At 41.9% G+C, this 15,150-nt stretch overlaps 1 protein-coding gene across 3 annotated transcripts in view; it reads right to left on the reverse strand.

Annotated features, from left to right (window-relative positions):
* The window catches only part of septin8a (septin 8a), a 43,571-nt gene extending 29,172 nt beyond the window's left edge, over positions 1-14,399 (reverse strand). The window contains exons 1-3 of one of the 3 annotated variants that reach the window (XR_003986311.1): positions 14,079-14,389; positions 2,480-2,594; positions 2,102-2,297 (exon numbers count right to left, since the gene is read on the reverse strand). Coding sequence is in view for 1 of the 3 variants with exons in the window: in XM_030436956.1 (XP_030292816.1) it covers positions 2,102-2,297; positions 2,480-2,594; positions 14,079-14,108 (341 nt within the window). In the remaining 2 variants the exon portion in view is untranslated. Of the gene's footprint in view, positions 1-2,101; positions 2,298-2,479; positions 2,595-14,078 lie in introns of all 3 variants that reach the window. The other 2 variants (XR_003986312.1, XM_030436956.1) reach the window with 2 other exon arrangements.
* Positions 14,400-15,150: the final 751 nt, after the last annotated feature.

The raw sequence follows: 15,150 nt of genomic DNA on the forward strand, positions 1-15,150 counted from the left end.
CTGAAAGCCAGAGGGGAAAATCACAGCGACAAGTTCAGAGTTCATCATGTCGCTTAGATCGGTTTAGTTTTGATGATTATTCATGTCTTCCTATTAACAAACACTATATTTTACATTCATCCCTGCTTACTACTCAATTTAATGGCAGACTACACAAGTAGTCTCGTCAAATTCTCGACAGTAAATCTTCCCACAATCTATTGGTGACCTCAGAGTGAGACATAAGTTAAAAATAAATAAATCTATACTATATCCTCTGCGCCACCATGTTTACAGTCATCTGTCCTCTGCCTTCACATCCATCTTCAATCCTCTTGGTGGAATGCACCGACTCTGACCTTTTGAGGCTCTCTCAGTGTGCATTCACAGTCCACTGCAGACTCTGTCCTTCAGCATGTTGGTTTACACAGCCGACAGAGAAAAGCTGCTATCAAAGGGCGTGAGAGTGCTGCTCGCTGGCTAAGTCACAACAAGAACACTCCATTCCACAGCTGAATGCTAAAAAAGAAAAAATCAGCTATTTTCTCTGTAGTGCTGTCCCACCTCGTCTTATTTCCATCCTACAGAGAGGAAATCTGGAGTTGGACTGATGTTAGTCTTTGTCTGTTTCTCTCATTTGTATCCCTGGGCAACGTTGACCTAATTTGGGCAAAACTACTGCGTTGTCATCTTGCAAATAGAAAGGAGGGTTTGGATAAGGATGGACGGGAAAATCTGTCAGGAGTCAAGTGGAAAACACTCTCCAGCATGTGTTTCATGTATGTGGAGTAGATTGAATTTAATTTACCTTGGTGGTTAGTGCAACGAGTACAGTCAATCAGATTTATACCAAACAGTCCTGATGCAGTAATCGTCACTGTTGGTGAGATTTACTGTGGTGTGTTTTATACATTGTGCAAACTAAATGGAGTGTATGGTTTGGGTGATTAGCACTTTAAGACTTAATAACTGGGTTCAATTTGGTTAAAAGGCTCGTCAATGAACTAATGTTGGAAAGTAACTACGCACATGTATTCACACTTGCACTGAACATGAGTATTTCCTTAAATGCGAATTTATTTATTGCACTTTTTACCTCTTCAGTTTTCTGACAGCTGTGGTTATTTCTCACAGGGTATCGACATCTTTTCCATACTCGAGTGTCTGTGAGCATTTTGTCATGAACGTAGTGCAGTTACAGTTTGAAGGACTAAGCTCCAGTCTGATCTGTTAACCCATGAGCAGCTCCACTGTAGCGACTGGGGCTAATGGCTTTGCTAAAGAACTCTTCAGTTCTGGTAAAGAAGAAGGGGCAGGCTGCTTTTTCACTTTACGCAACCAGATTTATCCTGCAGGTCCAGAGATTAAACCAACGACCCACCGGTCAAAAGTTCGCTTCTCTACCATTAAGGCTGCCGCTGCCTGAAGGCACCGTTAAATCTGTTCAAACCTACAGTAAAGCAGTGTAACTGCGGCCCCGTGTCATGTTTCAGATCTCTGAGAGTTAGTAGCAGCAACAAAAAGGACGTTTCTCCTCTAAACTTCTCGTTTGGTTTAATTTAAATAACTGCTCTGAGCTGAAAGCGGTATTGTATATTTCACAAAAAGTAAATATTAGAGAAAGCTCCACATAATTAACACAAATGAGTGAAGCAAAATATATTCCTCCATTAATCATCTCACAACCCTCAGTAGACCTACAGTGTTATAAACAGTATTATAATACAAAGCTAACAGGGGACTTTGTTACTGCAGTATTTCCACTTCTGATACTTTAAGTACAGCTGACTGATAATACTGTTGTTCGTGTACAAGGTACTGCCTGTTTGGATTAAAACATCAGCACTGTTCAAGAACTCTAAAAGGGACTTAAGAAAATATCCAGACTCTCAAAGCTTTTATCATCACATGTAAATGTTGATGAACGCAGCTGAATTTAATAACCCTTTAAACCTGCAGCAATATCATCACTTTGTTTATGTTACCAGATGTTTTTATTCTGTGTTTAGAGGACAACCGGATTGTTTCCTTCCTCCATCACTGCAATGACTACAGTCAAAACTGTACAATCTCTGACATCACTGTCAAGCATTTACTCATGTCACTGTCTTAATGTCCTCACCTGTCCTCTTTGTTGATCTGATCACCGAAGCCAACGGTGTCGACGATCGTCAGCTTGAGGTGGACGTTACTCTCTTGCAGGTCGTATGTTCGCGGCCGCAGGTACACGCCATTCTGATAATGGCTCGCCTCTTCGTTCTCGAACATGGTGTTGAAGAGCGTGTTCATTAACGTCGATTTGCCGATACCAGTCTCCCCTGTGGATGGTAGGAAGTGGAGACAGTTGAATCACACGGGCACCGGGGAGCAATTCATCAGCTCTGAGGTTCTTATTGCAGGGACACAAGTGCATGTCAGGGAAAACAACACAGCGTTGCTATTTTGTTGTAGTTTACCAGGAAAATAAATCAAGTAAAGCCTGAAAAATGTTCTCACTCACCTACACAGAGAATGTTAAAACAAAATCCCTGTGTGACCGATTTACTGACCAGCTGGTCAGGGAGGCTGTCGAATCCAACATGTCCGCCCAAACTCAGGTTACGCTTCTCTTCATTCTGAGGGACACAAACAAAAACAAAACCAACCAACATTAGAGGTCTGGTTGCAATGTGAGGAAAAGACACACGGGGAAGACATTAGTCAGAGGGAGGAAGAGCTGCTTGCTGAAGCCCTCAAATGCCGACGCAAATGAACATCCAAGACCCTCGGTACGTTCTGCAGATGTAAAACCCCGTCGAGTGAGTGAGGTAATCAGGGCCTGCAGTGAGGATTCAAGAGTAATCCTTCATAAGCATGAGGAACTAAACACATTTCCACACAGAGAGAACATACTCTTTTATAAGAAGCAGCCGGAGAAATTACCTCATTTAGGGATTAAATACGGAGCATGGAAGACAAGTTGACAATAAAAGTCACTTATTAAGTTGTGAATTTAGAAAATAAGCATTTCAAAGCATTACTTCAGTTTTGATGGTTACCACAGTCGGCACAAGTGATGTGAATACATGACATAAAACCATTTATCTAGATTTACCCACCCTAACATCCTATTTTCCAATATAATCAGATTCAGCACTATAAGCTACACCACGACGTGATCGCCAATCACCACTGCTGCAATAAATTATTGAAGCGTCTGTGCACATTTAGGAGAGAGCATCCTGGAACTAAAAGTGCAAAGATTACCGATTTACAACAAACCAAAGACAGAGCGACAAAACTATTGGCTTGTAAGCGTTTCCACCTTTGATCTCTCTTATCTAACCCATCTCGTCTGACGGAGGCAGTCAATGAGAGGAGAGAGCGTGCTGGAGCCGGAGAGGAGGGAAAAAGACAGGCAGCACCTTGAGATGAATGGGGCCACCCGAGCTCGTCTGGCTCAGCAGCCACGAAGGACTGCATATTTGAAGGCTGATGTCACCGAACACAGGCAGCCTGAGAGCAGAGCAGACTCTGCTGAGCTGAGAGAGGGAGGCAGGCTCCACATACACTCACAGCAGATGAGTTATAAACCTGACTGAACTGCACAGTAAAGGACGAGCACTGTATGTGTACATGTGAGTTAGTATAACAGAGAAGAAGGGCTTAATGTGTCAGGCAACACCACCACAGTAATCTGACGTGAGCTGAGCTCGGCAATACCGAGCTGAGCCGCAGCGCACTGGGAGTCTATTACATTACATTAACACTCGTGTTCAATGAAGACAAGATCGATACGAGCTGTGAAGCGTTTTAAGTGCTTCTAAATGTGATGTTTGTGAAACATCAAAGCCAAACTGAGGAAATCAAGTGAGGTAGCAGCAGAAAAACACTGGGAATCATCATTTTAGCTGCTGTGGTTTCCTTTAGAACAATGTGATATAATGAATGAGGCATTATTCAGGAGAAAGTGTAGTTCTACAGTGACTTTGTGGACTTCTACTCTGAAGCCTAGAGCCAACGCCATCTTGTTTTTTTGGAGCCAGAAGTGACCATATTTGGACAAAAGGTTGGAGTCAGGGAGGATATTCTGATTGGACCAGAGGACGAGCTGTGTTAGCGACTTGTTAATCACAAGGTAGCTTCGCCCTCAAGCATACTCTTCTTTATTGTCCATTTTACTTTAAAATTGGTCCATAATTTACCAAAAGAACATCATGATGTATTGAAGAAGACTTGAAACAAGCAGTAGAGACCATAAACTCATTAGTAGACTGTTTACTGAGGTAATAAATCAGGTGAGAAGTAGGAGTATATGCCTCTCTCTGAAACAAGTTCCCTCCTAATGGTCATTAGAAAGAATGCAGATTAATTCACGGACACCGGGCCGATGGTCAGAAGCCGCTCATTGTTGGACTCGTAGGTGACTCACAGGTGAGTGGCCATGGCTCTGATCAGTGTGGTACGTCCTGCAGCATTTTAGCAGATCACCAGTGAGAAAAATCACTCCTTGGCTGCTCCTGTTCGCCGATGTAAGATCCATGATTTCACCCATTTAGTGCAGTCGCTCGTTAATTTTCTCCTCCCTTCTCCATTAGAAGCTGCTATTCTAGCAAGAGCTGCTTAATCTTAACAACAGTTTGTGTTTCCTGTCACACTGGTGCAGAACATACAGGCTTGTTGGCCGTCAGCTGTGGTCTGTGTGTTGTGTTCAAGTGCAGCTTTTCCGGCCAAGACTGTTTCGATATTCACATCACATGGCTGTATTCTTAAGATAAACTGTCAAATTGGTTATAAGTCCCTTTAAGTGAGGCAGCATGGCAACTTTCCTCAAGATGCTAAAATGAAGGCTGATGTATTTCAAAAGGTTTCATGGCTATCAAGCTTTCAGCTGTTTATTTGAGACAGCTGCATTTCTAACTGTTGATGACATCGAGCTCTTGTTCCTTTCTGAATGAACCAAACTGATGAAATGTTTGTGGTAGCCAGCAGCAGGTTTACTGAGAAGAGGAAGAGGAAGAGGCCGTGGTCATTATTTTGTCTGTTAAGACACAGAACTTGTCAATCATCATTATTACTTCCCTGCGTGACTCAGTTTACTGTATGAAGCTGGTGGAGATATTTGGATAAATTGCCGGAGGGAAAGGATATGACTGCTGGTATCGAGCCTGGAAGGAAACCAGAGCAACGACTCTCTGGATTCCTGAGTTGTGTTTAAAATAGGAGAAGTCGACAATTTATATTAGCCTTTATTTATCCAGGAGAGGATAAATAAAGGTCTGCGTGCTCATGTTCCATCAACACCACAGCTTCACATGTGGCAGCTGTCTTACTGTACACAGATGGTGATTAGGTGTCTTTTTTAAGGGCATCTACAACTTTTCTGGTCAAGTGGGGAAGTTTTTTGTCTGGAAATGTGCGCTTCAAGTCACAGGCTAACGTCTGGAAGCTAACTGTGCCTTTTCAGTACATATCTGTGCTTTCAAATAAGTGAGGGCGAAGTGAAAGGGCAAGCTTGTGTCACACTCAGTATTAAGGAGTTCACTGACGTTGTAAAGCTTGTTTTGGTGGAAATTTCTCTAAACTTAACAAACCACATTGGTGAAACGCTCGATTCAGAACAATAACAAGAGATCCTGACACATAAGATAATTCTAGGTTGACCTCCTACACCAAACCAGACAAGCTGCCAGTAGCACATAATCTGTGTGTGTGAATCATAAGAGACAGATGGATCTGTGACTGAGGGCTACAAAAGAGCATTCAGACCTGACCAACAGTGTTATCTTTAAGGATCAGACACAAAAGAAGTGCAGACGTGGACACAAACTCACCGTGCTGCGACCAAACTGGCTGAATGAGCGTGTACTTGACTACAACAAAGGAAAAATACTTTAAAACAGGCGATCAAATCTTACTCTAACAGTTAGTATTATCAGAAATAATGTATATTCAGAGTGTAAGTAAAGTAATCGTGCTCATTATGCAGAAAAAATCCTTTTTTCATGGTGTTGTACATCTATTTAATAAAGGGCCTAAAATACAGAGGTGTAGAATAACTGTTCTTTAAAAAATAAGAGTGAAAGTCAAGTAAGATTGTTTTTCATTATTCAAATTGTTTGAGAATAGTTTACAGATGAGCGTCTGTAGCTTGAAAAAACTAGTTAAAATAGATGTTTGCTTTTCACTTTTTAAAAAAGAAAACAAGAGTTTGATACCTAATAATGAAAGCAGTTTTCATGCACTGAACAAAGCTTAATGTTGTAGAAGCCAACTAAATGTTTTTGCATGAGAATTATTAATGTACAAAAAAGCTGAAACTGAATTTGTCAAAATGTAGTGAAGTAGAAAGAAAGGTTTTTGCCACTGAAATGTGGTAGAGCAGAAGTATAAAACTGTGTTAAAGACAGTTTGTTTGTAACTTATTGGATTTATGTAAAGTATCTGAGAGCTTCAGCTGCTCAATCTTTGTGCATTTCCTTTGTTTTGTTTTTTTGACTTTGGCTGAATTATTACATAACTTGGTGTTAAAAAAAAACAAAAAACAAAAAAAAAGAAGACTTATCTATTTTATCAAGCTCTGCTCAAAACACACACACACGACGTCACAAGCGATGCAACACAACTCTAAAAATAAACCCGATCGTCTTTAGTTCCTAAAACATTTAATGACAACTGCATTAGCGGTCGCTACAGAAGTATAACCAGCAGACGAGAGCCATCTTTGAAACTGTGAGCCATCTGTGTGTCCACCCATCCCAGCTCGTTCAGAGAGGAGAAGAGCAGCAGCGTAAAGTATGACAGGAATGAAAAGCTTCTGGTGAACAGTCCCAGGGTGAGGAAACTACTCAGCTCTGAGGCCACCGTCCCACCAGACCGACAGGAAATGGCTGCACACTGGGGCCCCAGGTGGCTCCAAGTGAAGTGAAGCACAAACCATAAAAGCCGGTTCACAATGCTGTGCGTCTGAGGCGGCCTAATGTGAACCGCATTTTTCTCTCCGCAAAAAACCCATTTCCAAGAAGACATTTTGAAATGTCACAGAGGGAAAAGCTTAAGAGACCGTTCAGTCTCTGTGGATAAATCTCTCTGTTATGTTTCATATGTTTCTGATTAAATTACTGATTGTTTAGTCTATAAAACGTCAGAAAATAGTGAAGTATGCCGATTACATTTCCTGGAGCAGATTTTGCTGAGTCAGTGAGTCATACAATTAATCTTAACTGAGGGTTTTTAGAGTCTAACACTGCTGGCACGTTAAGAGGAGCATATTTTCTCTATGATTCCCAATCGGATTTATGGAAGTTTATTTTCGTAGGACAGCTGGGATAACGATATCCACAGGAAGTTTAAGTCACAGAGAACCAAATAATAAGTGTATTATGTCTATTATGTGTTTAGATTTGACTGAGTTATGACTCAAAAAAGTCAAAATTCCAGCTTCTTAAATGTGAATATTTGCAGGTTTCTTTATACTGCTATGACAATAAAGTGAACATCTCTGGAGGTGGACAAAACAAGACAACTGAGGAGGTCATCTTGAGCTTTGGGGAGCAACTGATAGATATTGTTCTATATTTTCTGACATTTTATAGACCAAACAACAAATGGATTAAATTAGAAAATAATCAGTCGTCATTTTCAGCCCTCAACTAATTTTTTCAGCACTCGTCCAGTCTTTAAACTCACAGCCACAAACAGAAGCTTTTCAAATGTCACAAAAAAGGACAGCCAAGGAAGATGTCAGCTGTGATATCTACTTTCTGAAAGGTTAAGTACATTTGTGACGCAGATCCAACCCGACACATCCTCAGGGCTGAAACAAGACCAGTTTTAAGCATCCGTCCCTCAACAGAAACGTTTCTGTGGAACAGTTCTAGTCTGACCTGAAATCGTCCTCTCAGTCATTCTGTCCCGCTGCAGCCGCCCTGCTGCTGACTTTATATCCACTCCTCAGACTCTCTCTCTCCTTCTGGCCTTCTCTCCCACCTGACTCGTGTCTGACTTGTGTTTGCAGCTCGTGTCTGCCTCAGTGAGCCTCCACCTGACAGACAGCAGCGACCTGACAGGAGGAGACACAGCTGATGCTTGTGTGTGGAGGATAATACACTGAAAAGGCTTCAAATATTTACAATAACAAGAGGTGCTCTTTGTGCAGAACTGGTTCCCCTAATTTTTTTGGTTTTCTCATTAAATCTGAAAGAGGCTGGGTAAACTGCTACGAGATATTCTATATTCTCATCGGCACATATCGGATAAGATATAATACAAACATATCTCTGGTTTGCTAATGTTGGCTAATAAAACTGGCTAACCATCTGTAACGTTTTCAGCCATGTTTGTATCCTAGACTGCATCTAAACTGAGTAGGGTTGTCAAAAGTATCGAAACTCAAAAAAGTATCGATACTAAAATGTTGTATCCGGATACGATACTCATTTTCAAAAGTATCGATACCAAGGAAGCCAAGGAAGGAACACTGAAGTTAATTTAGTTTTTATCAGGGTTGCCTAATATTTAGATGTGCACAGCATACAACCTCAAAATATTGTTCCAATTGTTATTGTTTATTTTATTTATTTATTTTTTGCACTACCTCAGACCTGAAACTTGTTATCATAGTTGCAGTTTCTTTTTGCACAACTGTTTTTTATTATAAATATTTAACGTGTGGTTCTGTTAATTGTTACATGTTGTAACAGAGGTTATTTTTGCATTTTTCTTGTTAATGAAAATATTTCTTTTAAATTTTGGGGTCTTTTTTTTTATCCTTGTGGTATCGAAAATGGTATCGAGTATCGAATATTTTCCTGAGAATCGGTATCGAGTTGAGAATTTTAGTATCATGACAACCCTAAAACAGAGACTTGTATATAAAGGACCTCTTGGCTGGAGTACTAAATATGAAACCTACCCTGAAAGCAACACATAAAACTACAGATGTCTATTTCATAACAAAAATGTACTTCTAGTCGGTTGGCTTGTGAAGGATGAGTCACCCCGTTAGCTTCTTGTGGTTGGTTGACAACAGTGTGTAGCTGTTGACGTGTACTCACTGCAGGCAGCGGACACTTCATCTAGTGTTGGGAGCAGATATCTGTTGGGGGGCTTCTGGAGACACTACGGGCCCACGTACCCTCGACAACATGATGACCTCAATGACAAACCCACACGCACAAACAGTTCTCTTCAGATGAGCTGGCTGCTGCTTCCTGTCCGGCGGTGGTCACGTAGAGTTATAGAGATGTCTGGTGAGGTCCTTTAAATTTTAATCACGTACTGGTGCATCATGCTTTTGAGATCTGAAAGGTTTTTAATGCCCATTATGAATTAGAGCACAAAGGATTTTACATCTCATGTGATCAAACAGGACTTGGCTAAGATGTTTTTGTGATAATGCCTCACCACACCTAGAGGTTTACTCTCGTGTGCTGCCATAGACACTCTCCTGCTGCTACTTGTGCTCGCAGTGATGTTGTAATGTAAAAATGTGGATGGTTAAGATTTGGAAGATAATGTCTGTACCATTAGGAAACTGAGCTCTATCTCTCTCTATCTGTAGTATCACAGTCATGAACGATCACATCACTGCTCAGCTTCATCGGTGTCCAACAGGAAAGACTAAAAACATGAGTGAGACAGATGGGAGAGGAGACAGGAACCATTTTATGAGACAGACGTACAGCTCACAGATCTTTCCAGGGGCTTTTTTAAAAATGCAGTTTCCTCACAATCACTGACCGGAGGAAGCAAATGTCTGACCCTGAAGAAATCATTCTTATACCTCTGTCAGTATGTTATTTGTTTTATTCTTTATTGCTCTCTCACATGAATCTCAGAGCTTTCACATGAGCAAAGTCAGATTACAAACATTCTAGTTTCAACATCTAGACGAGTTACACATCAGTGAGGCGAAGCTTCGATCACAGACTGAACACTTTGGAAATGAGGATCCCAGCAGAAAGAACGCATGTTCAGATCCTCTAAAAGTTAGTTATGGACCCTTCCGTTACTGCCAGTAGAAGAGTTTGCTTTTTTGCTTTATTCTGTTGAATGATCCAAACAGGCAGCAGCAGAAAGCATCATGGAGGACGGTGAAAATGTTACAGAGGTCAACCTCGACCCCGACTGAACGATTTGTGCAGAGACAGATGAAAAACTATTTACATACCAACGGCCTTAAATTTCAATCATGCTAGAAAAGGGAAGAAAATCATTGAGTCCACTTAAGTGTCATGTTTATATCACTGCCAAACGGAGCTGGAGCCTTTAAAAGCCTGTGACTACTCTAAAGTCATTTGACCTGAGATAAATGTCCATTGTACCCTTTCCCACTGAAGACAAAGCCAGATGTTAGTGGATGTTAGCAGGTTTTATGTCTACAATGTACAATCTGGGAATTAAATGTATTTTTTTACTTTAGATGCATTAAATCCTGTTTTTATTTTGATTTTTATAAGACTAATTCATCAGAGAGAGATTTCTCACACTGTTCACATATACATGCAGTTTTGACGTGAGAAAACAGTAACCTTTGTCCAGACATCTCAGACGACTGGCTCTGCTCTAAAGTACAAACTGTCAGATTAATGTCCGTCCTTTTCTTTGACTTTCTTCTGGTGTCCACCCTGCTACAGCTGTCCAAGCCAAGTTTTGGCTGAATGAGCCAAGATCGACTTGATTCGAGCATTCGCATGCATGCCTCGTGCAAGTTGCATTGGTCAGAATCCAAATCAGCAGTGAAAAAATGTGACTGCATGCAGCTTTTTTACTGTTCATACTGACGAAACACAGAGAATAAGCAGGAGAATGAGGGCGCTGTGAGCTACGGACACAACCTCTCTACTGAACTAATGATCGCTGAAGGGTTCACTGGGTCTACAATCAAACTATCCTCTGTTCATTCAAACAGAAAGTCTGCTGGATGTTACATCATCAAAAACAAACACTTCTTCCTCAAAAAGTTCATTCAGCTTCTGCCAACATTATTAGGAAAGCTATTCTAATCCTAATCTTTGAGAAGTCCTGATCTTCTCTATAGATGGACATTGACTAATCACCACAGAAACAGCAGCTCAGCTGTCAATTTATCAACAATGATGAGACGTGTTAGCCTGGAGGCAGCTCTGGCCTGTATGTTCTATATACAACATCACTGATGACACACAACAGTCAATGTACAACACCTGCAATCTGGTCGGAGCAACGTACAGCTGAACAACACGGAGAAGTCCCCGTCTACGGTTAGAAAGACGTGTTTTCAGTGCTAGAATGTGTTTAAAATGAGAGAATCTGGACTAAACAAGAGCACATACAGATAATACATTCATAGGTGAACCCTCAAAGAACAGTGGCAGCTAAAAAAAGCTATTATTATAAAATGTTTAACAACTTTTGAAACACTAATCCTACACATATGGTTTAAAAACTCATGTAAAGCAGTTTCTGAGTGTTTTAGTGGCATCACACACGTATTGCTGGAACATTCAGGGGCTTCGTAGTGAACGTGATTATGCCATCAAATTGGTATTGATGGTGTTATTAATGTCCTATAATGTAATAAATAATTCATCCAATCTCCCGAACGATCAAATGTGAAATTGGCACTTAAACAGCTGTACTGAAGCTTCAGGTTCTCCTGAATCAAATGATTTATGGCACTTGAAGCTCGAACCAAATAAATACAGGCGAGTCTGCAGTCTGAGGGTTAACGTCACTCTCTGCACAAACATGCAATGCATGCATGTTAAGCGCAAAGTTCCCCATAATTCCTCTCTCCTCGTCTCCTCCTGCCTTCAAGCACTTTGTGAAGCTAATTTCATTTTATGTGTGCAGGCCTCACGGGAGAGACCACACTCTTCAGGGTCAGTAAGCACTGTACATGCTGAGAACGTTACAGGGCATTTCATTACATAAGCATTTAAATGAACTACATCCTCTTATATATGCTACACACTCTCATGCAATCAATGAGGGAAAACAATACATGGGCTCTGGCCTAGAAAGTTAACCCAAAGCATCATGGGATTGATGTGGACTAACAATACAACCAAGTGCACATCCTCATCAATAGCTGCACATAATTAACAGCGTGCCCTTTACACAAACCGCCTGTTTGTTCAATATGGTGCCACTTAGTTCCCAAAGTTGGACAGGAAGTCGACGAGCCAGTCAGACAACTAACTGTGCTGCTGCCAACAACCGTCATCCAACGAGCTTCACTGCGATCTCAGCATTTCTTTCTCATTAATCAGTTATCTTATTCTGTATTCTGAAAGAGACATTTAAAAAGATCGCAAGTAAGCAATATCTCCTACAACCTGCGTCCCCTCTTGGACCCCTTCCTAACTGTGAAAATGTCAAGTGTGCACTCTCCTCGCTCCCTCTTCTTTAGATCCTTTCCTTTATTTGCAGACATGTGGTAATAAGTGGTAGTAGGAGTGGCCCCGGAGTGTGTTCTTAATCTCTTTATCCCACATCTCAGTGCTGCTTACCGTCCAATTCACCACCGCCACGAGGATCTCTTCAAGCATCTGCCAAAAAGTTAATCACCCTTTTCAAATCCGCTCCTGCGAGTTCACCTCGTCACCATAATATTGGTTTTCCATTACACTTGTGCTTTGTTTTCAAATTCTTGAGAGCTGACTGTCCTTCTGGATATTTTTGGTATTTTCTTAAGCTGGCATTGCATCACCACACCGTACCTTCAGGTCACGCCTGACTGACAGGGCTCGTCAGTATGAAAACTATGCAGGATAGATCGTCTAACCTGCTACTGTAAAGCAAAAGAGCTGAATGTACATGTTTGTTCCATTCTTAATGTGTTTTGTTGTATTTTAACTGCAAGACTACATTTCTATTTTGCTTTACGTCATTTTCTTTGCTTATCTGCATGTGTCCATTGGCTGATTGATTTCTTTTGTTCTTGTGTCATGCACACAAACTGCACAAACACAAACTGCACAAACACAAACTGCACAAACACAAACTGCACAAACACAAACTGCACAAACACAAACTGCACAAACACAAACTGTTGGCTTTACGAGACACCACAAGTACAGCTGCAGCGGTCGAACAACTCATCGCTCGTCAGTTATTTTGCAACTCCGTCTTGAACAAAATATCTTGTCTTCCCTCCAAAGTCTGACAAAGAAAATACGCTACAATAAAGCCGTCCTTCCTGAGGCACAACCCAAGTGTTTCATAACCATCCAACCAAAATAAATCACCATATATGAAGGACACTGTGCATCCCTCGCCTCCTTGTAGAGAGGACAGTGAAACATCATGAGTGACATCAAACCTGCTGTTGGTCTATTTCCATCCAACACTTGTTTTTGTTTTCCACACATGCTTTGACAGTGTAAACATTATATTTCCATGCAAGTGAAGCCTTTTCTGCTGTCACTCAGCTGTGCAGGACACACAGGCCACACAGCAGTTAGCATCTGGCTGCTCAAACTGACATGGCCTGATGTGTAAACATCACATTATGAGCTGAGAAAGTGAACCACAGGTTTAATTTTACAGCCCTGAACAGGAAGTTAAAATGCAACCACATGTCAACACCTCGCTGGACTATCTGGAGCTAGTAGCCCACCACAGAACTGCAGGTCTGCACGGCACAGCTGCCAGTAACACACCCTCCAGTGTGTGTGTGTGATGCACAACACTGCCTCTCTTACTTTACAGCATCTAGATCTGCTAGCTAGTGTTGAAAACAACGTGAATATGAAACCTAACTGCCACTTCAGCTGAAAGGTGCCGCACGTTACACACGTTACACCCAGCGGCTAGCAACGCCGGGGGGGGGGGGGGCAGTAACAGACGTTACAAGTCACGACATTAAAATTGTTCAGATTTAGCAGCGTCATCTTAAATTTTCCTCTCAGTCCCCATCACAGAAAATCACTTCAGCCATCTCTGCTGAACACAAGCTTCAAACGCGGGGGAGGCTTAGCTTCATACCCAGCTAACACACACACACACACACACACACACACACACACTTTTACTAATCACACCGAGCGTCCCTGAAGGTTCTCAGTTAAAATAAAAAACACAAGGTGGAGTGAGACAACAGAGAACGAACAAGGCGCGCGCTGGCTTTTACTTACCGAAAACACGTCAACGTCCGTGGCAGCCATGGTGCGGGGTGTGCGGTGCTGTTGGTGTGCGGGGCGGACTGAGCAGGGGCGAAAGGGAGCAGCCCTCGTCTCTCCGTGCGGACTGAACTACTGCGAGCCGAGCGGACAGAGAGACGAACAGCGCGACACAGGACGGAGAGGAGCTGCTAACCGGGCGGGGAGGCTAGTAGCTAGGCGACGAGATGACACCCTGCCGCGTCGCGTCTGTTTCGCTCAGGCGGGAGAAATCGTTTATTTTCAACCGTTATGACTTTTCCTGGCAGTCAATGAGAGGGAAAGAGGGCTCGGTGGATTCAGCTCAGCTGTGCTGCACTCGGCAGTAGAAGAAGACGTCAGCAAAAGGAGCTAATATGAGTTCGGTAGATACTCGCGTGCTGCGCATGCGTACAAACGCGGAACACGTTAATGTCATAAACCCAAACGATTATTCACTCGCACTTTGTTTTAATTAATTAAAAAGACTCTTTTCAGATAAATGTTTATACGTTCTGAATTTAAAGCAGTTAAAAGTCGCCTCCAAGCGTTTCCGGTCAGCACTTATATGTACGTTAAACCGGGGTGGGAACTATCTTGGCGTTCGCGTTGCCTCTTTGGTCGGGACAGATGATTTCCAACATGGCCACCTCTGAGGGAGCCATGGATGCATGAGAGAAACTCCCACTGAGCGCAGGAATGTCATGCTGCACGCTCTGCAAGCCAGGACAGGAGCCAGCCAGCAGCCCCGCACACCCACACAGCCGGGTGTCAGCGGAGGAGATGATCAGATACCTGAGTATCACCTGTACACAAACTGTGTCAAGGAAGGACATTCATATTTAAATGAGTTAAATGAGGTCACTGATTGATTTTACTACAGTGTGATTCAGCCAATCAGAGCAAGACGTCAGATGTAGTATTTAGATTCTGTACTGAAGTAAAAGTATTATTATCTCACCATACTGTGGAAATACTCCACTACAAGTCAAACCAAGTATCAGCAACATTAACTTAAAGTATCCAAAATAAAAGTTCTCATTCTGCAGTAAAATTAATATTAAAAATA

This window comes from Sparus aurata, chromosome 13, assembly GCF_900880675.1.
Source record: "Sparus aurata chromosome 13, fSpaAur1.1, whole genome shotgun sequence".
In the NCBI taxonomy this organism is placed as follows: domain Eukaryota; kingdom Metazoa; phylum Chordata; class Actinopteri; order Spariformes; family Sparidae; genus Sparus; species Sparus aurata.